This window comes from Anopheles ziemanni, chromosome X (genome assembly GCF_943734765.1).
Source record: "Anopheles ziemanni chromosome X, idAnoZiCoDA_A2_x.2, whole genome shotgun sequence".
In the NCBI taxonomy this organism is placed as follows: domain Eukaryota; kingdom Metazoa; phylum Arthropoda; class Insecta; order Diptera; family Culicidae; genus Anopheles; species Anopheles ziemanni.
The window spans coordinates 14,039,770-14,060,588 of record NC_080707.1 but is presented as its reverse complement, the minus strand read 5'-3'; the positions used below and the strand labels follow the sequence as shown (position 1 = coordinate 14,060,588).

General features: G+C 41.5%; 4 protein-coding genes across 5 annotated transcripts; 2 read left to right on the top strand and 2 right to left on the bottom strand.

Moving 5' to 3' along the window:
* The first annotated feature begins 271 nt into the window (after positions 1 to 271).
* On the top strand, positions 272 to 3,286 carry LOC131291285 (protein sel-1 homolog 1). The gene is made up of 4 exons (XM_058320476.1): positions 272 to 1,931; positions 2,143 to 2,626; positions 2,697 to 2,901; positions 2,970 to 3,286. Exons 1-4 carry the CDS (start codon positions 527 to 529, stop codon positions 3,267 to 3,269), a joined length of 2,394 nt encoding a protein of 797 aa, XP_058176459.1. The 5' UTR covers positions 272 to 526; the 3' UTR covers positions 3,270 to 3,286.
* Positions 3,287 to 3,605: 319 nt separating this feature from the next.
* LOC131291287 (26S proteasome regulatory subunit 6A-B) lies at positions 3,606 to 5,217 on the bottom strand. Its single transcript, XM_058320480.1, has one exon. The coding sequence runs from the start codon at positions 5,066 to 5,068 to the stop codon at positions 3,782 to 3,784; it is 1,287 nt and encodes a 428-aa protein (XP_058176463.1). The 5' UTR covers positions 5,069 to 5,217; the 3' UTR covers positions 3,606 to 3,781.
* Positions 5,218 to 5,644: 427 nt separating this feature from the next.
* On the top strand, positions 5,645 to 7,011 carry LOC131291465 (phosphatidylglycerophosphatase and protein-tyrosine phosphatase 1). 2 transcript variants are annotated; one of them, XM_058320680.1, is made up of 3 exons: positions 5,645 to 5,787; positions 6,117 to 6,578; positions 6,652 to 7,011. In XM_058320680.1, the coding sequence occupies exons 1-3, from the start codon at positions 5,782 to 5,784 to the stop codon at positions 6,775 to 6,777; spliced, it is 594 nt and encodes a 197-aa protein (XP_058176663.1). In that variant the 5' UTR covers positions 5,645 to 5,781; the 3' UTR covers positions 6,778 to 7,011. The 2 variants fall into 2 exon arrangements, with proteins under 2 accessions (XP_058176663.1, XP_058176665.1); XM_058320682.1 differs by lacking the exon at positions 5,645 to 5,787 and adding an exon at positions 5,913 to 6,032.
* Positions 6,874 to 7,929, bottom strand: LOC131291466 (succinate dehydrogenase [ubiquinone] cytochrome b small subunit, mitochondrial-like). Its single transcript, XM_058320683.1, has 3 exons — positions 7,765 to 7,929; positions 7,404 to 7,692; positions 6,874 to 7,339 (listed from the first exon to the last, which is right to left on the bottom strand). The coding sequence occupies exons 1-3, from the start codon at positions 7,802 to 7,804 to the stop codon at positions 7,150 to 7,152; spliced, it is 519 nt and encodes a 172-aa protein (XP_058176666.1). The 5' UTR covers positions 7,805 to 7,929; the 3' UTR covers positions 6,874 to 7,149.
* Between the last annotated feature and the right edge of the window lie 12,890 nt (positions 7,930 to 20,819).

The window sequence follows — 20,819 nt, the reverse complement described above, 5'->3', positions numbered from 1 at the left end:
GGCCTAGAGCAGTCGTTCGTGTTGACGTCTCAGCTGATGTATACACAGCTGCGAAATACATTCGCCCAATATTTTCTTATTCTACATACATTTTAAATTAGAAATAAGACTTTAAAAAACTCATAAACTTTTCCTAGTTGTACGTTAAATAGTTTCGTTGCAATTTTCAGTGAGTGAAATCATGTAATTCTTCTATTGCATCGTATTGGCAAACATACGCATGTTGTTGTTGATATTATTTTGACCAAATAACAGGCCCCCGCACAGACACGTCATTCTTCTTTTGGAGTGACATTTCGCTGTGATGAAAATGCATAGAGGTTTCGACCAAATCAGCTAGTCCAAAAAATCAATTTACAAGAAGTGCTTGCTTTACTAGTGCAAGACTAGTTTAATTTTCGTGCAATCCCTCCAATCAACCAAATCCACGTCGCATGTCATACAAAAATATATTGATCCAATTCCTCTCGGGATAAAGGCAGCATACAGTGGCAGCATTGAAATATTGAAATATTCTTCAAACAAGATGCGGGTAAATTGGAAATATTTTACGCTCTTGTGCCTGTTCATCGCCAACGCTGCTTCTGCAGATTTGGACGCTGCACTAGATGGTAGTAAAAAGCAGGCACAAAATAAAAAAGACACTGAGAGCGAGAAGTACCAGGAACGGCCCGAGCACACCCCGACCTACCAGAGGAAGTCGGCCGAGGGGCTGATAGAAATACCGGAGAAAGACGATGTTAACTACAAGCACAGCAACTCCGACCACGATGTCGTCACGGAGAAGATTGATTTCGATACGATTAAGCTGGTACAAATAACAGATTTCAGCAAGGAAAAGGATAGCAAGAAGGTGCCGGATGTACTGTACGACATTCTCGAAAATCAAAAACGTATGATCCAGAAAATAGTGAATGAAATTGGAGAAATCGAAAGCAACCAGGAGCAGGAGCAAACCGGCGATACGGAGCTGGGCGGCAGGGGAGAGGAGGCGAGTGAGGCTTACCAAATCTACGAGCGTGCGATGGGAGTGCTGAATAAAACGAAAGTCGATCGTATTCTGGGCCACAAGCTGATGGTAGAAGCGGCCGCAAAGGGAAACTCGTTGGCCAGAAGCCACGTAGCGTGGGCGCATCTGCTCGGCAATCCGGTGCCACTGGACATTGAAGCTGCGAAGCAAACGTTTCTTGATCTGTCAGAAGAAGGGCTACCCGATGCGCAGATGGGTCTGGGATTCATGTATGCGGCCGGCATTGGCTTCAACGTAAGCCAGGCGAAAGCACTCGTCTACTACACCATGGCAGCCTCGGGCGAAAATTCATGGGCCCAGATGGCCCTCGGTTATCGGTATTGGGCCGGCGTCGGTGTACCGAACAGTTGCGAAATGGCACTCGATTACTATCGCAAGGTAGCCACGAAGGTGGCCTCGCAGGTGACCTTCTCGGGAGGATCGGCCGTACACCGGATACGGCTGCTGGACGAGGTCGATAACTCCGGCCCAAGCTCGGGCATATTGGACAACGATCTGATCGACTACTACCAGCTGCTCGCCGACAAGGGTGATGTCCAGGCGCAGGTGGGCCTGGGCCAGCTGTACTATCAGGGTGGTCGAGGTATACCACTCGATCACCAGCGGGCCCTGCAGTACTTTAGCCAGGCGGCGAACGCAGGGAACGCAGTGGCGATGGCCTTTCTCGGTAAAATCTATCTGGAGGGAAGCGACAACATAAAGGCGGATAACGAGACGGCATTTAAGTTCTTCAAAAAAGCGGCTGACCTTGGCAATCCTGTAGGCCAAAGCGGCCTGGGTATTATGTATCTGCACGGAAAGGGCGTTCGCAAGGACACTTTGAAGGCGCTCAAGTATTTCGCCAAGGCGGCCGATCAGGGCTGGGTCGATGGGCAGCTCCAGCTTGGCAATATGTACTACAGTAAGTAGCTTAACATCACACTATATATTATGCAGGTATATAATCGTGGGCCTTATGATTGTAAAACAATTAGAATATTGACACGAATCTAAAAACATTTGCAAAATAGGACATGGTTGTTTTTTTAAATTCTAAGCTTACTATCCGCATGTTGCTTGTTTCCTTGTGTACATTGAGCTCAAATTAAATGGATCCTCCTTTCTTTTTGCAGGCGGTATCGGTGTGCAACGTGATTTTAAACTTGCGATTAAATACTTTAGTCTCGCCTCCCAGTCCGGCCACGTGCTCGCGTTCTACAACCTCGGACAGATGCACGCAATCGGGCTCGGCATGATCCGGTCCTGCCCGACAGCGGTGGAGCTGTTCAAAAACGTGGCCGAGCGGGGCAAGTGGGCCGATCGGTTGATGTCGGGATACCAGGACTATCGGTCGTACCGCTTCGAGGAATCGTTCATGCAGTATGCGCTGCTTTCGGAAATGGGTTACGAGGTAGCGCAAAGCAATGCCGGATTCCTGCTCGATCGGGAAGAGGTGAATCTGTTTAAGAACCGCGGCGAAGAGTTGGTGCGCGCATTGCAGTACTGGGGCCGGGCGGCTGCACAGGGTTATTCGGCGGCGCAAGTCAAGCTGGGCGATTATCACTACTACGGCATGGGCACGTTGATCGACTATGAGATGGCGGCGTCGCACTACAGGCACGTAAACAATGTCCTAACAAGAAAAGACTTGCAGATTTTTTAATTATATGTTTATGTGATACCACAGAATGGCATCGGAGCAGCAAAACAACGCGCAGGCCATGTTTAATCTCGGCTACATGCACGAGCAAGGTTTGGGCATGAAGAAAGACATCCATCTTGCCAAGCGGTGCTACGACCTGGCGGCGGACTCGAGCGTCGACGCTAAGGTGCCGGTTACGCTAGCACTCATCAAGCTGCAGCTATTATTCAAGCTAGAATCCTTAAAAGAGGTACCAGCCAGACGCAAGTCGTTGTAACGGATTTGAGCTACAATGTTTTTTACTTTACGGTTTTTCAGACACCATTGAAAATAATTTTCAACCTAGATGAGAACATCGCATCCAATTGGGATCTGTATCTCATCACCGTCATCACGATCCTTTTCGGCGCTGCGCTGTACTTTAGAAGACCGGTCGCACCCGCCCCCCCACCTCCAGGTGGCCATCCCCGACAGCCTGAGATGAATAACGATCCGGTGATTGCAGCCGACTACCACGAAGATGCGCCGGAGGTGAATGCGGCCGAGAATCCTCATGCACGTGCCAACGCAAACGATGAGCAGAATGCGGAGCCGGCGTTAAACGGAAACGGAGACTAGGTACGCTAAGAGGACCTTCCCTGTACGGAAGACGACTGACTATCCATTGCAAAAGGCGAAATAGCCTAGTAAGTCAAAATTCATGGGCAGACACGGCCGGTGACGGTCGTTAAAGTAAAAAGTACGCGAAGGCCCGAAATAATTGTAAATAAATGTGATATTATCTTTCGTTTGGAAAAATGCTATCACAACGTCGTGTAAAATATATCCACGTTGCGCGTTTATCATAAGTGAAAAATTGTATCAACCGTGTGTGTGTGCGCGGAACGAAAGAAGATTGGCTTGGCGTTAAATAATAGCATGGAGACATTACGAATCGGCATACGATACTGGTTTTGCGACAAGGGGGGCGATCAAATGTTCTATGTTATTTATTAGTAGGGATTGAAAATGAGTTATCTTCTCTAAATAAGCGTTACAAATAAAGTAAGAGTACTTTCGTAGCTAGTAGTTCAACCCGTTTGTTGTACAATAATCGAACACCGTGTATTGAGATGAGAAGAGCGCACCGTTTATGCGAAATAGTTCAAGTTGGCTTTCTTTTTCGACTGCACCTCCATGATTGCGTCCATAAAGTCTTCATGGGTGACGGCAACGGCGGAACGGCGCAGAGCAATCATGCCCGCCTCCACGCACACTGCCTTGCACTGTGCGCCATTAAAATCGTCCGTGGATCGTGCAAGCTCCTCGAAGTTTACGTCCGGGCTGACGTTCATTTTGCGGGAATGGATTTGCATAATTCGTGCCCGAGCCTCCTCGTTCGGGTGGGGAAACTCAATCTTCCTATCCAGGCGGCCTGAGCGCAGCAACGCCGGGTCGAGAATGTCCACGCGGTTCGTCGCAGCAATCACCTTGATGTCGGCGGTCGAGCTGAAGCCATCAAGCTGATTCAGCAGCTCCAGCATCGTCCGCTGCACCTCACGATCGCCCGCCTTTTCCGAATCGAACCGCTTCGTGCCGATGGCATCGAGCTCGTCGATGAATATGATGGCGGGAGACTTTTCCTTGGCGAGCGCGAACGCATCCCGCACTAGCTTTGCACCGTCGCCGATGAACATCTGCACCAGCTGCGGACCGGCAAGCTTCAGGAACGTGGATTTCGTTTGTGCCGCACAGGCGCGAGCTAGCAGCGTTTTCCCCGTTCCGGGTGGCCCATACAATAGCACGCCTTTGGGAGGATGAATACCAAGATTTTTGAATTTTTCCTTGTGCGTCATCGGTAGGACGACTGCTTCGATCAGCTCCTGGATTTGTTTGTCCAGCCCGCCAATGTCCGAGTACTGCTCCGTTGGTCGTTCGTCCACCTCCATCGCTTTGACGCGTGCATCGTACTCTGCCGGCAGTGTCTCGAGGATCAGGTACGAGTCCTTGTTCACCCCGACGAGGTCTCCCGGCTTGAGCGTGTCCGAATCGACCAGCCCGATCACGGGTAGAAAGTACGTCTGCCGGGTGGAGGTTTTGATGACGGCGCATTTACCCTTGTGCTGCGCATCGAGTACCAGTACGGCCCCATCCTCTTCTTCCTCCTGCGGGTCCACATCCAGCAACTCGATCACGTTCGACACCAGGTAGGGCAGCGTTTTGTTGACCTTGATCTTCTCCGTGTTGTCCTTAATTTTCTCGTTCTGCGTCTGCAGCTCGTGGTTGATGCGTACGACCTCGCTCTTCATGATTTTTATCTCGTTGTCCATCAGCCGGGTCCGCGAGACGAGCTCGTCCGTAGGCATTCGTAGCACTTCTTCACCGAGTGGAGCCTCCGATTCGTCCCAAATTTCACGGTCCTCCAGCGTCCCTGCCATCGTTGCTGGACAATACACAAACGACACAAACAATCAGCGAATCAATTTTAATAAGAACCGCTCCCGGATTCTTGTTTATTCCGGCACCAAATGAGGAATGTTATTATGATTTTTGGACGCTGCCAACCAGCATAAATGCAGGTTCTGCCGTTTGACAGAGCATAAACGTTAAACCGAGACTGTTTACATGGACGCGGCTGCCCAGCATAGGCGAAGATATGCTATCGATAAACCAATAGTTAAAAACAGTGGGGCGCAGTTTTTACGTGGTGCTTCGTTACTTGTTCAGCTTAAATACCCTGGACCATTCAAAGCAAAACTTTAAACATGCATTCATCATGTTTTCACTCATACTTTTAAAAAAAAAAACATCTTAAAACTACCTCCATGGCTTAGGAACGTTAGTTTAAAATCATCCATAATTCATCTCAACCTCCAAGTGTAAACGTGTAAACCAAGTGACGTTGATTACTTCGTGCCGCATAATTTTTGGTTCGTCGTGCGTTTGGTGTTCACGTTACTCATTTTCTTCATTTAATTCCCTGCCCATAAAATGAAGCGGTAGTTGTGCAGGAGAAAATAAGAACTGCAATCTTTAGTTTATCATTTGGCATTATTTAAACGACCTACGAACGGGAAATCAGCGGTAAAGTTGCAAGAAAAAACTAAGGGTGCAGTTATAACATATCACAAGCCATCTCTCTCGCTTAAGGATGACGGTACCGTAAAGATGATACTTTCTCTAATTTTCTAAGCTGCATGGTGCCGCGTGTTATGTATTTTTGTGTGCTAGTTTTATGTTTAATGTGTTTGCAATACCGTCCAATATAATATTTTCCATTAGCTTTTGTGCCTGCGTGTGTGAATGTTTTGCTTGTAGATCGGTTAGTCAGTTTTGTCCCAATAGAATATTAACGAGATATTGTTTACGTTGCATGTTAACAAAAAGCAGCAGCAAGGCCAGGTAGGCTGTCGTTGTTAATATGTTCGAACGGTTAGCTATGTATGAATGTATAATAAATATTTCCATATTATTTCTTTCCTACAGGCAATGTTCGCGCGAATCACCTTCTATCCCTCGTTGTTCTACAATGTGGTGATGGAAAAAATAACGGCAAGAAACTGGTACGACCGTATAGATGAAAACGTGATCCTTGGCGCTTTGCCGTTCCGTTCGATGGCGCAGGAAATGGTGCAAAAGGAAAACATCAAGGCGGTGGTATCGATGAACGAAGACTACGAACTATGGGCATTTTCCAACAATAAGGCCCGATGGGCGACCTTAGGGGTCGAATTCCTGCAGCTGGCCACGACCGATATCTTCGAATCACCCTGCCAGGAAAAGCTATGGCAAGGGGTTAATTTTATGAATAGATTTCTACCTCCAACCGACAAAATAGCGCAGCTCTCAGCAACGAGCGGTCCTTCTGGTCAGCATGGCACGGTGTATGTTCACTGCAAGGCTGGCAGAACGAGAAGTGCTACTCTCGTGGGATGCTACTTGATAATGGTAACGTTAAGCTGAAATCAGTAGGGCAAACTTTACCTTAAATAAATTATTGTTACATTCTCTTTTCCGGTAGAAAAACGGTTGGAGTCCAGAGCAAGCAGTGGAACATATGCGCCAATGCCGTCCACACGTGCTATTGCGAAGCAAACAATGGGAAGCACTTAGGATATTCCATACAACGAAATGTTCTTCCTCCTAGACCGCGTGTTTCATGATACATTATTTACTTTGACGAAGTCTGGAATCTTTACGGTTGTGGTGTAACGGTATTTACATTGTCATCTTTTCGATAGTAAATTGTAAGGTGCTAGCATTGCGCTTGATGGCATCAAAATTTAATTTATTACAAGGTGTGTGCCTCGAATTCGCCGGGTATTTTTGATACATCCGCAGTTTAATGAAATTGTTTTAAATAAATATTGATTCAATAATAACTCTACCTCTGGTTGTACTCATATGGACAACATCGTGACGTCTAGAATGCCTACAAAAAGAGGCTCACGCTGATGGAATAGCGGTTGTCGGCTAACCAAATTCATATTTTTCCAGCACCTCTCACCCGTTCGATTTCTTACTCTTTCGCCTTGGTTGTCCAGATTTTCCGCACGCAGCCGGCGATTCCGATATCGTTGTAGTTAAAGTAGAAAAGGCCACCGAGGGTGGCAGCGGAAACGACGAGCAGTAGACCGTGTGCCAGCTTGGGAACCGTGGTGCCGAACAGAATTGGCCTAACGTAGTCCGTCACGATCGCTTCGAGGCCCCTAGGAAGGCAGAAAACGAACATGAATGCTGGGTTTCTCTTCGGCAGTGCTTGCTGTTGCTTACCAGTGCTGATGCATAACAATGCTCACGGCCATCAGTGTATCACCGACTTGCGAGGGGAACATGAGGCCCACTGGAACGACACCGAGCAAAGCTAGCGAAAGGGCTCGCTCCACGTTCCAGAGGGTAACATGACTTCCGCCGCTCGAATTTCGCACCGGTGACACGGCGAACTGACGCACTGCGGATGTTAATATTTGCTGTTTGTGCGACGGAGCTAGCAGTGAGCCGGAGAATAGTGCAGACTTTGTAGTTGCGTTTCCTACGACGAGCGATCTCGCGAAAACCAAGGCTAAAAATATAATTACATAATGCATGTGATTAGTTGGAAATATGATTTATCACAACCTATTTCACGGCCTACCTGGTTTGTTACACGCACGACGAAGGATGCAGTTGGCCATGGCGCTGTTCGGCAGGTGTTCGACGGTCTTAGGTAAAAAACAATGCTGCGATCTAAAGAAAAACAAATGCTCGTTAGTCGATACGACACTTTCGTTTGCTAAAACCTGGCGCGACCTATCACTGTTTTTTTACCAGACGAAAGGTTTGACGTTTCTTGCCTTGCGCGCTGCTGGGAAACTGGGTACAGTGTTTTTGTAGTTCATTCATTCTGGTGCTGTTCCATTTTTATATACTCATACATTTTCGTCTAGATTGTATTTCGAGACGTCATCGTTTTTTTTTAAATATTAGCGGAGTACAACTGAAACGAAAGAGAAATGAAAGTTAATAGGTTACGGAAATTGTACACTTCTCGCAGAAAAAATAATCTATTTGGACACTGAAACAAATAAAACACGCGTTTTACGGCAGCGAGAAGCTGCCTATATAAATCAACTTTTGAAATGCGCTGTCGGCTCCATTAAAGCCGGCTACGCCATAACCTCTCTTTCGCTATAGGGTTGCAGGATAAGGGGTTCTCCACGGTATGGTTTGGTCAACTTACCCAGAGAGTAGAATAGTTTTAATTTTTTGGAGTTTTTCCCTTCTTCTTCTTCTTTTTTTTCTTCTTCTTCTCCACAACTTGCCACTCTGCGTTGTCTTGCAGAGTTTCAGTTGGAGTCGGATTGCTGCTGGCCAGTGGCATCGGCATAGTTTCAGTGGGGTCCGGTGAGCTGTTGGCCGGCGGCGGCTGAGTTTCACGTGGATTACGAGCGCTACTGACCGGCGGTGGCATTGGCTGAGGTTGCCGCGCCATCCAATTGTACATGTCGATTTGATATTGTTTTAGCTCCTCGATCGTATATCGAATTATCGGTGGTTGTCCTTCCATCTTGCTCGCCTACTCGAATGCTACTGAATGTATCGAATTGTTGAACTGTCAACCGTCAAAAAGCGTCGCCTACTTACTCGCAGAAAAATTCGTTAATTTTCTTCGACAGATCAACATTATTTCATTTGGAGTGTCATTCATTTCTTTTGGAAATTAGAACTCCGATGAAACGGCGTCGGTAGCTTTTATCGGGGATTATAAAAACATATTTGAAATTCCTAATTACTTCGTTTAATTGTTACATACGGTGTTTGTACTCGCAAAGTTTTGTTTCATAATATATTTGTCTATGGTTCTCCGACATTGTAAGGTCAAGTTTTAGCACATGACTTGGAACAAAACAAAAAATGCTTGCAATCATCATCTTCACATTGTTTTTCGCAACACAAAATGAAATAGTTCTGCCTTGCCTCATGACAGAATCTTTCAAGAGCAGGAAATATGCAAAAGGGAACATCGAAATAGCCTATATCTATCTAAACCATATTAATATTCATTTATTTTTGTTTTGCTCGCGGAAGAATGCCCTTTTATTGTTGAAACATAAACAAACACAAACTATACCAAACTTCCATTTTTTTCCAATAAAAAAGGACATTTTTAAAAATTCAGGAGATTATACTCAATGAACAAAATAGCACAACTGAAAATACATTCATAAGTAGGAATCTAATCATATTACTAATCTTCGGTTCGTTAATTTAATCATAGGTCACTAAAGCTTATAGAAAAGGATAGGCAATCAATATCATAAGCTTAAAAATAGAATAATTTTGTTACTTTACGTTAAGTTATCGGCTCAATTGCTTTCTCTTACCTGTCCTCCGAACGAATACGCGTAACAGATACCAAACAAGTTTTGGTTGCAAAGCATTTAAAGTAAGCTAAAGTGAGGCAATGTGCCATCCTCAAGCGGAGAACTTTTATTTCTGGCAATAGAAGAAAAATAATCCAAACCTCGACAGATCGATTCTTTTCCCTTTCTTCTATTACCGAAAAAATAAAGCGAGATCAATACTCTCAGATTAATATTAAAACCCAGATTGTTTTCACCACGCGTTCAAATGGTGAGGCAAAATAGTCCAAATAGTGGAGTAGCATGCATTCCGTCAATACAGATTTAATTAGAGATGTTTATCGAGACTATTTCCTTTAGTATATACAATTACAACACAAGGTAGACTATGTCAACAAATTTTGTGAAATATGCTTTAAAACGCCAAATTAAAATTAGTTTTGTTGGAATAAATTTTGCCTATATATATTTCGATATGAAACATCGATAATTAATCATGTGTGAATTGTGGATGCAGAATACGTACAGCATTGAGTTAATTTTTCGTTAAATTACTTAATTCATTTAAAAAGGTAACTTATTACTCTTTCCTATATCACTGTTTTAATAATTGGTATTATTTAAGTTATCATTCATTTGTTTGTATCTTTTTTGTATATTCTGAACTTGTTTCAAACAAAAGTTTCAATTGAAAAACATACTATATTGCTATATTATTAAATTTTTCTCATTATTTCCATGGATAAAACGATTCGAAGTAACATTGGTTTTCAGAAAGAAATAAATTACAATAATAGTCTTCTTTATAGTTAAAAAAACATTATCTGCTTCGGTGAAACAGATAACAAAACATAAAGTTTTTATTGAAGTAGATTGTCAAACGTTCGAATTTGACTGCTTGGAACTGTTGAAATATTCGTTTGCTTTATAAAATATATGATATGCTTCTAATTTATTTTTTTCCTATTTTCACTGTGCAAACAAAACCCATTTTACTTCAGAAGGATTACTTAATTATATGTACCTACACGGCATCGGGATCGGTTTCCGACACTCGGGCGTAAGTATTATTTATCGGTACGTAACAGCTTAAAAGCATACATACGCGTATTATGAAATAAAAATAACAGTATATCCATGTCTGCCGCAGCGTAGTAAAATGTCGCTCGGTGGAGTAAAGTTAAAAAATAACAATTTAAACCGTTGTGCCCCTGGAGTGCGCACGAATGGTAGGCGTGTCCATGCTTTCCAGCGGCCGGGCAAACATTTTCCGGCCCGGCGCCTATGTATCAGGCAGCAGGGAAGCGGAAAAACGTGGCGGTTATTCTACTTTGACGCAGAATTCCGCCTCTTTGGGGCCGTGGAAGGAAGCAATGTTTTACAAATCATGGAAGAAGCAATGGGAAAACAAAACCAAAAAACCACGCGGCACAGAATGGAATGTTATACAAACTTCAGTCGCTCTATGTACCGTCACTCCACAAGGATTCGATCGTGTAACCACCGGGGTTTCTGTAGCTTTTGTCCGTTTCTGTTTTCCACTACGGGGAAAATAGATATGTAACATGCGTGCAATCGTAGCGAACCGTTGTTAAGCGTTGCAGTATTTCTAGGCAACATCTGCAATTGTAATTCACGTTCTTATTTGTGTCCTTTGAGGTTTAATGTAATTATATTTCAAGCTAGGTAATTTCTTTCTCTATGTGAAAATCTCACAAGCCATTCATTTCATTTCTTAACACTTCATAATTATGCATACATATGATAAATATGTAATTTAAACAATAATGTAGTCCGATCAAGGGATTATTTACAAGAATTTTATAATATTTAGTTTCGAAATCGACCAACGTTTTACGTACATGAAGAGTATAATGTGACGTTAGCAACTATATACCCAATACACTTTCAAATGTTTCATGTACAAATTAGTGATATGCGTTTTGTAGGTCAAAATCTTTCCTTTTCTTGCACCATTTTGTCTGTATTTTCCAGCACTCTGTAAAAGAAGCTATCATCAACGATGAATCCAACATTCTTTCGCCATCAAACGAATCGTTTGCAACTCTCCCCTTCTTGGAGCAACAACAGGAATCTTATTGCATAGGAAAAACTTGTCCAAAAAACAGTCCATGAGCCACGCAACACGCACGGCAGTTTAAGAAAATTTAAATGCCCATTTTGGCAGTAAGAATGCATCCTAACAACTCATTTGGTTGCTTGTTTTAATGCAATGCCTGGAAAGTAATTGCATAAGGTCTGATTATCCGTTTGCCCCCCAAGAGTCCCTGTTTCGTAGCAGGAGGGTTTGCAACGAATTGGAAGCTAGAAAACTATTTGCTGCGGTGAATTGCAGTTTTTATCGAAACTAAACCAACTGTGCTCTGTAATGTAATCTGTGTTTAATGAAACTCAACTGTTTACAGTTGTATCTGTGATATTAATTTAATCAAAATGCGCTCTACTTTCTACACAACCACTTACCATTTGATTAGCTTTGCAGAGATTGTTTGCGAAAAACATATTGATCAGTTACACTGTTTACAGTTTGAATTATTCGATTTGGAGCACTACTAGTAAGTATTTGAGCTAGTTTTGAATGTTGTTCCAGGAAATAGCAAAACAGAAATAACACTTTTGAGTCCACTTACGTTGAAGTTTTGCTATTCTTCTTTGTAAATGCATTATATTACAATCCTAAAAAGGTTTTCTATTTGATTTCGATTCGGCGAAGAAGCTGGATATCAGCTTTCTTCTTTGCTGGTATGAATCGTACCATTATCTTGTTGAAATGTTTTATTTTTTCCACGAAGGCTTTGATCATTCTACTAAATTCTTCCTTCATGCTATTCTTTTTTTTAATTTATCAACATTCTTTTGCGACCAACGAGCATTGAATAAAAACAAAAAATATGCCAGTATTATGAATGAATGTTAAACTCACATCGAATCTATTCACACAAGTTTAATCAACATGTTCAAACTCTTACCGATTCTCTGCCTTGTCTTGAAATCTGACATAAATTGGGTCAGTCGTACAATAATGCAACAATTTTTTCCAGGTTTGCACAACCAGTATATCAGTCATGAGTACTAGTTGATTTTTTTATAAATATTTTTGCGTTCTAAATACCTGTCGTTATCATCCATCGATAATGAAATAATGTAGGATCGTGTCGTATATAATCCGTGTGACAATTTCTTTCAAATTAGGAATAATTTTTATAAGAGTCAAAAGACATGTTTTTATTGGAAACGAAAAGCAAATCCAAAGCATAAAAACGGTAAACAAAATTGTTTAGTGAATCGATTGGAAACAGGCGCGTATTTTATAACTGTAATATATCAAGCCTAGGAGTAAAAGAATGCGTTTAAGGATGAAAAACCTAAACAGTTGCTTCTCATCAACACTTCGAAAGAAAATCGAAAAGAAATAACGATCTTCATTCGCATATCAAACAGGATTTGCCGTACATTAAAAAAAAGTTTTCCATTCAAAATTGAAACGTTTTAGATAGAAAATACGTTTTAAGACGTGTAACGTGTTTAAGCGAGCACTTTGTAAGGGACTTAATGTGGAAAGTACAGTAAATAAGTATTTTTAACATTTCATGTTGGACAAGATGGTTAAATCATCAAACATCGATCATCCGATCGATCAATCAAAAGTCATTGATTGTATTGTAAAAAGCATTAAATAACATTGAATTTGATAAACGTATGTAAATCAAACGAAAATTTAACTTTGTTAACAGTATTTTACAGGGACCCGGTTCGTTGACTATAAGCTAGATTTGGAGCCTTTGTCTTTGCTGCCCACTTTTTATGAACTGTACATTAAAACTGGACAAATACTCGCTCTACTAACTGATCTCTCGTTTGATGGTCTCTTGGAGAGATCTTTCTATGAATTTGCCACCATTTTTACTAGATTTTTGATAATCTTTATTTCTTTTTAGCCATTCGAAGAGCTTAAGACGTTGTGGATCACATGATGTTTTTAAATATTTTTTTTTAACTACTAACTGACTAGTGAGAATATAACTTGTTTACTTAAAAACATTTTGTGTGTAAAGCCGAGTTTTGTGCATCGATACAAACATGGTGGAATAGAAAATAATATCGGACGGATCATTGGATTGTGTTTTAAATACATTTTCTTACTCTGCCAAGTGGCTCCACCGAAGCTCCACAGAGTAGCAGCGTATACTGTAGCTATATCCTTACATACAGCGGACGTACATATACCTCTGGCGCACATAGCAACGCCGGCCTCCCGCCGAGCGCGCGCTCTTAACTCCACCTACCGAGAAGGTCCTTCCGCTTCTTCTTCCGCAGCCTCAAAACATATGCGCTTATGCGCGAGATACATACATTATGCTGCCCCGACGCTGCAATAAAACGTTTCGTTTGGCCATTGTTTCCTTGCCACGGCCGCGGGCGAAGGGCGGTAGCTACAGTTTTTCCTGCCCGGCTCGGCGCGAAGGAAAAGTAATGGAATAAGAATTGCCCGGAATTTGAGCGAGGCCAAGCCGGTGGTGGAAATAGAAGCGCACAGCAGCAGCAGCAGCGCCGTTTCTTTTCGCATTTGCTGGTCCCTTTGCTCGTTATCCTTTTTCTTCCCTTGCTCGTTCCAAATACACGCCAATCGACCGCAACGCCAACGGGGGTCGGCCTTCGCTGACAGCCCTTTTCAATGCTCCGGCTAAATGTTGTTTTAATTGTCCACTTTCGCTGGATAAGTGGAGTGAAAAAAAAAATACACCAGACACACACACACGTATAATGCCAATGGCCCCGGAATTCGGAAACTATAAAACATTTATTCGAGAACAAACACACACACACACTGGAGGGACACATCCTGCGTGGCATAAGTTTTTCTCGAGGAGAATGGAAGTGAAATATGTTACCGACACAATGGGCACAATGGGACAGGTAATAATAGCAGTAATTGAAGCGCCTTTGGTTGCGTTTCATCTTGTGTGCACCGTCCCTTCCCCCTTCCCTTTTTTCCCCTTGGATTTTCCACCCTGGGTTTTTTTTTCTTCATTCAAGTGGAAATCGAATAAACTGTTTGTTATTTATTTTAATGACGATTCATGTGTGGATGGGGTTTGCGTCCTTCTTCCCTGTGTTTCGTTGTTTTATTCTTTCCTCCACTCGCAAACAAAATGGTTCGATCCCAGGAAGGGCCCGTTAAAAGGTCCCGTGCGCTACGAGGACATATTTGTGAGAGGTAGCCCGGGCCACTAACCGCAGCCTGTAAAAAAACGATTAACAACACTTTGATTTTAAACGTATTTGCGCGAGCCTCCCGTACATGCTTCACTACTTACCATTGTGCGTTTTGTGCGCCGGCCTTAGATGAATTTGTTTTTCTACAGTCGAACATCAACACCTTTGTAGCGATTGTGCGGAATTGTTTTGTGTGATTGATTTCATCTAACAAAATAAAGGAAAGTTGTAGTAAACAGAGGCAGATAAAGTCTTTTAGGGGTCCCAAGGAACCACCAATAAATTTTAATTAAATTTTTAACATTACAATTTTAATTAAACCATAAATTCCATTGAAAATTTTGTTATTTGCCTTATTTCATAAAAGTTTCTTCAAGCTATAACTTTCGAGAGTTAAAATTGACAAAAAATGTATCTGTTAACTGTAGGCCTTTTCTGCACAATGTTGGAAAAGGGAAACGCTTATGAAATTTTAAACATTACTTCTATATTATATTTGTATTACGTCCATTATCCTCAAACTATTCCGAGAATTTGTTCTTCTTTATAAAAAAAAATCGAACTAATCTCTTTTATATACAATAGTGCATTTTTTTTTATTTTAACAAAACAGAAATCGATAAGAGGACTTTTGGTAATAATTTCTTCGTGAAAACTCATTTCATATAGTTTAGTTGCATGATTCTCACATTTTAACACTCATAATTTACTTTTATTCGCTAGTAAAATCAATAAGCATTTGATAAAACAGGATACTTTTTTGGCAGAATATAAAAATAATTTATTAAACGTTAAACTTTAAGAAAATTTTTACACAAAGTACAAGTAGCTGCATAGTTTGCTTACTCTACATGGAGTATCTTGGAACGATTGGAAGTCGATCACGGATTGTTTCAAGTGTCAAGCTTTTCTTTTTCAGCTTGGGCTTTTAATTTCAAGCAGTTTGATTTAAGAATGTAGCAAACGTGTTTTCATTCAATCGGCGATTTCATTCGTTTGAAAACTTAAACTTTATATAAATTTACTTCAAATTAGCCTTAGCCCGGGTGCCAAAGTAGAGACACCTGGGAGTAACCTCATGGATAATAGCTTAACAATAACCAACGAACCCTTTTTGGATCCGATCTATTCAGGAAAACGGCAAGAAAACAACGTTCCACCGAAAACGCAGCCGGGGGTTTCTGTTAATTCGGTTAGTATTTCGAATCGAACGATTTAAACTGTGCTGCTTCTTTCAGCCACTGCCTTTTCCCACACATTTGCCTACACGCGAACGCGTTCGAAATACGAGTAGTTCTACAAACATTTTACGAATAATAAAACAAAAAAAAAGCAAAAACCAACATTCAAACACAACACAAAAGGGGTTTCGATTCATAACATTTTTAAGTCCAGGATTACAATGCGTCTCTTTACTTTTATTTTTATTCCTTCCAGCTCGCTGTAGGCAGTAAGCCAACAAACAGTGCTTTATTTCTTTTATATTTCGCTTGTTGTTTTTTTTTTGTTCCAAGTAAAGGTAAAGAGCGAGACAGACCAAACTAAAGAGAAGCTAAATGCAGAATAAAAAACACATGCAAAGGGCAAAAATATATTTAAAAAAAAACGAACAGAGAAAACGAACACTACACAGAAATAAAAAGGAGCGATGAATAGATCCTACAAAATAATAAAAAGGACGATGATACTCACGATTAACGCAGGCAGGCGGCCCTGCAGGTACGTGCGTGTAAGCTATGCTGCCATCATTATAATAATACTATAAGTTTATCGAGCAGATCGCTCCCCGGGTACCCGTTTTGTTTGAAGGATGCTCATCTCGATCTCGTTCCGCGAAATCCGGGGCTTCCCGATTTATCGCCGGGCGGATAAATGGTGCATCGCCGTGCCGCTGGCGCAAGTCCGTTTCGTTTTTTCCAAATATATTGTTAAATTCAATTTGTACCTTTACCATCTGAATGTGTGTGCTGCTTTTTTTTGCTCTTGTACCAGTTTGTTTCTTTCCTGTTTTGTTTGTTTAATTGAGTCCGTTTTTACGGTGCGCACCCCCGTCGCGTGATCCTTTTTCGATCCAGCAAACCAACAAACTTCACTGGTCGACCGCAAGCTCGGTTTACTTCGAGGCCTGGGAAATGGGGAAATTATGTTCAAATCTTGAAACTGTTCCAGCGAAATCTCGTCTCTTTTCACTCCTTTGTGCGTGCTTGTTTTTGTTATTCAACACGTCTCGGAAGTAACCATGATTGGGTTTCTAGAAGACTCCTTGAACGCGTTAATCTATACGAGCCCATCGGTTAACGAGTTGGCTAGCGATCCTTTCCGTAAAATAAGCTATTAAACCCACAAACAAACACAGCGAAAGTCTCACCTAAAATATGTAAATTAGATGACTTTTACTTTCATAAACGTATGTACTTTCATGAAATGTATCTTTTCGTATTCAAACAAAATTTAATAAAAAAAATCAAGTAAACACAATAATTAGGTTGTTTAAAACGATATCGTTTAATTGAAGCAAATCAGCAATGAAACCTTCAAGAGTAGTCAATTCGACTATTTGATATTTTAAGCTGCCTTTCTAAATTTGTTAACCTCGTATCGCGTGTAATCAACCAAATCCAGGCACGCATTTATAGAGGGGTTTTGTGACTCGTTATGGATAGATAAGGTGAGGTAATATGTACGTCTAAAGTGAAGTACATTCATGTTCAATTAGAGCTATTTATTAAGTCGAATTTTCACCTTCGATATTGTTTTAATATCTTTAATTCCGAATCCAAGTTGTTCCCAACATCTTTTGGTCTCAAATGGCGCATTTAGCCTCCTGGATGAGAAGGCTTTATGTTTCCTTCAAGAATATAAAGATTTAGATTCCAATCTTCATGCAATATCGCACTTAAACACTTGTTGTACAAATTCTTATATGATTTCCTAAACAATCTGTTTTGATTCCCTTTTTCCTGTCAAATTGCAACGTAGAATCAAGTAATCCTCGTTGTAATTTTGAATTTTGACATGCAAGATAAATCAAATAATTTATTTCACGTATTTCACGATCTACTCTTCTTGTAGATGAATTTAAAAAATTCTATTTACACTGCCTTGAAGCTGATGAGTGTTGTAAATGTCAAACAAAATGTAGTATTTTCAAAGAAGGTAAGTTACGGGTGGTGCGGTAGTGTTGGCCCACTACAAAGAAGATCAACTATTTCACTGATTTTAAGTAAAAATGATCCCTCACCTTTGTAACAGTGTTGATAATGATTTATTCTAGTTAAATTAGAAATTTTGAAAGCGATGGTATCATTTCGAGAAAATCGGTAAAATCTACGAAACTGTCGCTTTTTCCAACAAATCAGGCTGTAAGCAGATAGTATGCCCACCTTGAGATATAAGCAATCAAAAGTAATGTTTTTCTTTAGCTTTGAGTGTTGTTAGAAATTGTTAAAACTTTACTTGAATTTTTAGAGTACGAGAAATAATTTACATTTCGATGTAAAGGTGGGCGAAAATAGATGCAAGGAGATCTGGTTTCGACTGAAACGAAATTTGTTTGCATTCTTACACTGACACCTGATCGTCAGAAATTTTCTAAACGAAAATCCGATCATCATTAAAAAAGTGGGTATCAAAATATCAAATCAACCATTGAATCTTGCTTATTTAACAACGTAAAAAGTAAAATACAGTTTCTAAATTATATTAAAGATTATTTAAACCATAACACACTTAAAACAAGCAAATTTTATGTGGGCCAAAATAGCGACAAAAATTGTGTTCGGAAATTGGTAATGTTTTAGTGAAAACATAAAATAAACTTAAGTATATGAATTTTATTGGATGCTTAGATAGTTACTCTACATTACAACACCAAGTTTATCGTTATTTGATCGATACAATTAATGCATTTTCCTTTTTTGCTCCAAAAAGTGGACCAAAAGTGGTACTTTTACCCTATATTGTCCGGTTCGATACGAAAGATTCGCTTAATAGGAGGGCCTTCAAGGAATCGCACAAGCAGTCGGAGTACGGCTTAGCTTTTCTTGTGCTACAGAGTATACATAAGAAGACTGTGGTTCATGCACAGTTGAGCCGGTTATTGATATACATTTCCATCAGAATTGTCGGCGTTCCTGTGCTGTTTTCTCCGATATTGATTAAGTTCTAGATTCCACTACGACTCGGAGGGGGCCCCTCCAAGGGCTGACAGGCGACTCTCTTGGAAACAAATATCTGTATTCATTTCGTCGAGAGTGCAAATTCAAATGCAGACCAGCACTCACCGCAAACCCATCCGGGATCCGCGCCGTCTATGCTCTATTGTATCGCTTGTTATTAACACATTGTACAGCATGCTGCGTGCAGACATCCGCGCCGAAAAGGCTTAGGCACGCCGCCGTTCCCCGGGCCCTGGGAAATACCTGGCGGCTGGCTCTGATTAGCTTATTGATCCCGAATTACCCATATTTTAGCCCGGGGGGTCATCTTTATTTGTCACCCAAGCGCCGGGCCAGCATGGTTTTGATATATGATTCCTTGCACGACGCGGCCCAGAGGGCCCCCTGGCAATGGAGGAAGAAATTAATCTCATTCCACGCTCAGTTGACAATGGTAACGACAATTGTTTCCAAAAACGATAAGGGCTGCGAAAAACCGCCCGACTCTAACTTTTGCCAACCCTCCGAGTAGCCGAGGAGGGTGCACGTGGCGGGCGGGTGGGTCACAAAATTGGATTCCTTTTGATTCCCAAGCCGGGAGCGGCGTCCCCTCTCCGCCCCCGTCCCGAAGGGTGTCATAACAACCCGAAGTATTTCACCACCCGTTCCGGGGCACATTCCAGCTTAACTCCCGGAGCTCGGCGCTCCGAGTTGCGTCCTTTTGTTCTTACTTGCCTGCGTGAAGGACATCCCGAAGGTGGGGGGTGGGTGGAAGCAATAAAATGGGAAAAGTCTGACTGTATGCGTGAGGGAGACCGAAGCGACTCCAGTTACATGCATCGAACCACGATTTGCCGCTATTGAATAGAAATTTATTTGCTGCGGGTGACAGTTGCAACACTTTTGCCCGTGTACCTCAAATCGTCCTCCTTCGCCGAGTTCTATTTTGTGTTGGTGCTCTCCCTCACCCACCTTCCTCGGACATCGCGATAAGACATCAAACGCCCGAGGCGGCGGGGAGGTGATAAAAAACGTAATAACCACCAGTGGCATCACCGGCATGCACTCCTCGGGACGATCATTTCCCGGGCCAAGGGGGCTGGACAAGATTAGGGGAAAGTGCACCCCGGACACACACACACACACACGCCATCACCCCTTTTTCTTCCAGGGCCAAAGTATGAACCCCGTCCTTTCTTTCTTTAGTTATTTCGATTTCACTTTGACTTCCTTTGACTCCATTTAGATTTTCCCAACCGTGAGGATTTTCTTCGGTTATAAATGAAAAAGAAAAAAATAAAACACCGAAGGAAACTGTAAGTGGGTGAATAATTTTTGGCTTCCGATCGAAGTCTTGGAGGATATTATAGGGGAAGTTGGGTGCAACATGAGTGACTTGTGCAATTTAAAAAAAAAATAACAAAAAATAAATAATTCGCAAATTTTCTTTCATTTTCTTCCATAACACGAAGTAGAATATTTATTAGCACAATTCCCGTCAGTATATCCCAAAATATGAAAACTAAATAGCGATATGTAGAGGCATCATCGGAATATCCCCAGATGGGTGGAAAATACATCATCTAAACAAAACAATTTAAAGTAGCGTGAATATTTATTACAGAGTAGTGAAATTAACACTACAAACATGTTTTATTAAAACCGCCACAAGCATTCAGGTCCATTCTTTGTTTTCCTTCACAATTTTCTATGAAATACAAAACAAAACATGGCATCCTTTGGTTTAACAAAAAGTAAAAAAATAGACAAATTTCAACAATTTTCATGCAAAAACTGGAAAACGCGAGCAGCTTAAAAACAGCTGTTAAAAACAAAATAAAGAGTAGCATTTCTTTTAAATTTAGAACAAGTTTGTCAACTGTATTAAACCATCTATTCTTCCTGTCAAGACTTCCGGCTAATGGAGAAGTGCATAGCGTGCAGTGCCTTCA

Coding starts and splice junctions, on each gene's coding strand:
- LOC131291466 (XM_058320683.1), bottom strand. CDS start 7,804: ATGGCCAACTGCATCCTTCGTCGTGCGTGTAACAAACCAG. Junction 7,693..7,764: donor TCGTGCGTGTAACAAACCAG/GTAGGCCGTGAA, acceptor TTATATTTTTAG/CCTTGGTTTTCGCGAGATCG. Junction 7,340..7,403: donor ATTGTTATGCATCAGCACTG/GTAAGCAACAGC, acceptor CTGCCTTCCTAG/GGGCCTCGAAGCGATCGTGA.
- LOC131291465 (XM_058320680.1), top strand. Junction 6,579..6,651: donor TGGGATGCTACTTGATAATG/GTAACGTTAAGC, acceptor CTTTTCCGGTAG/AAAAACGGTTGGAGTCCAGA.
- LOC131291287 (XM_058320480.1), bottom strand. CDS start 5,068: ATGGCAGGGACGCTGGAGGACCGTGAAATTTGGGACGAATCGGAGGCT.
- LOC131291285 (XM_058320476.1), top strand. CDS start 527: ATGCGGGTAAATTGGAAATATTTTACGCTCTTGTGCCTGTTCATCGCC. Junction 1,932..2,142: donor GCTTGGCAATATGTACTACA/GTAAGTAGCTTA, acceptor TTCTTTTTGCAG/GCGGTATCGGTGTGCAACGT. Junction 2,902..2,969: donor AGCTAGAATCCTTAAAAGAG/GTACCAGCCAGA, acceptor ACGGTTTTTCAG/ACACCATTGAAAATAATTTT.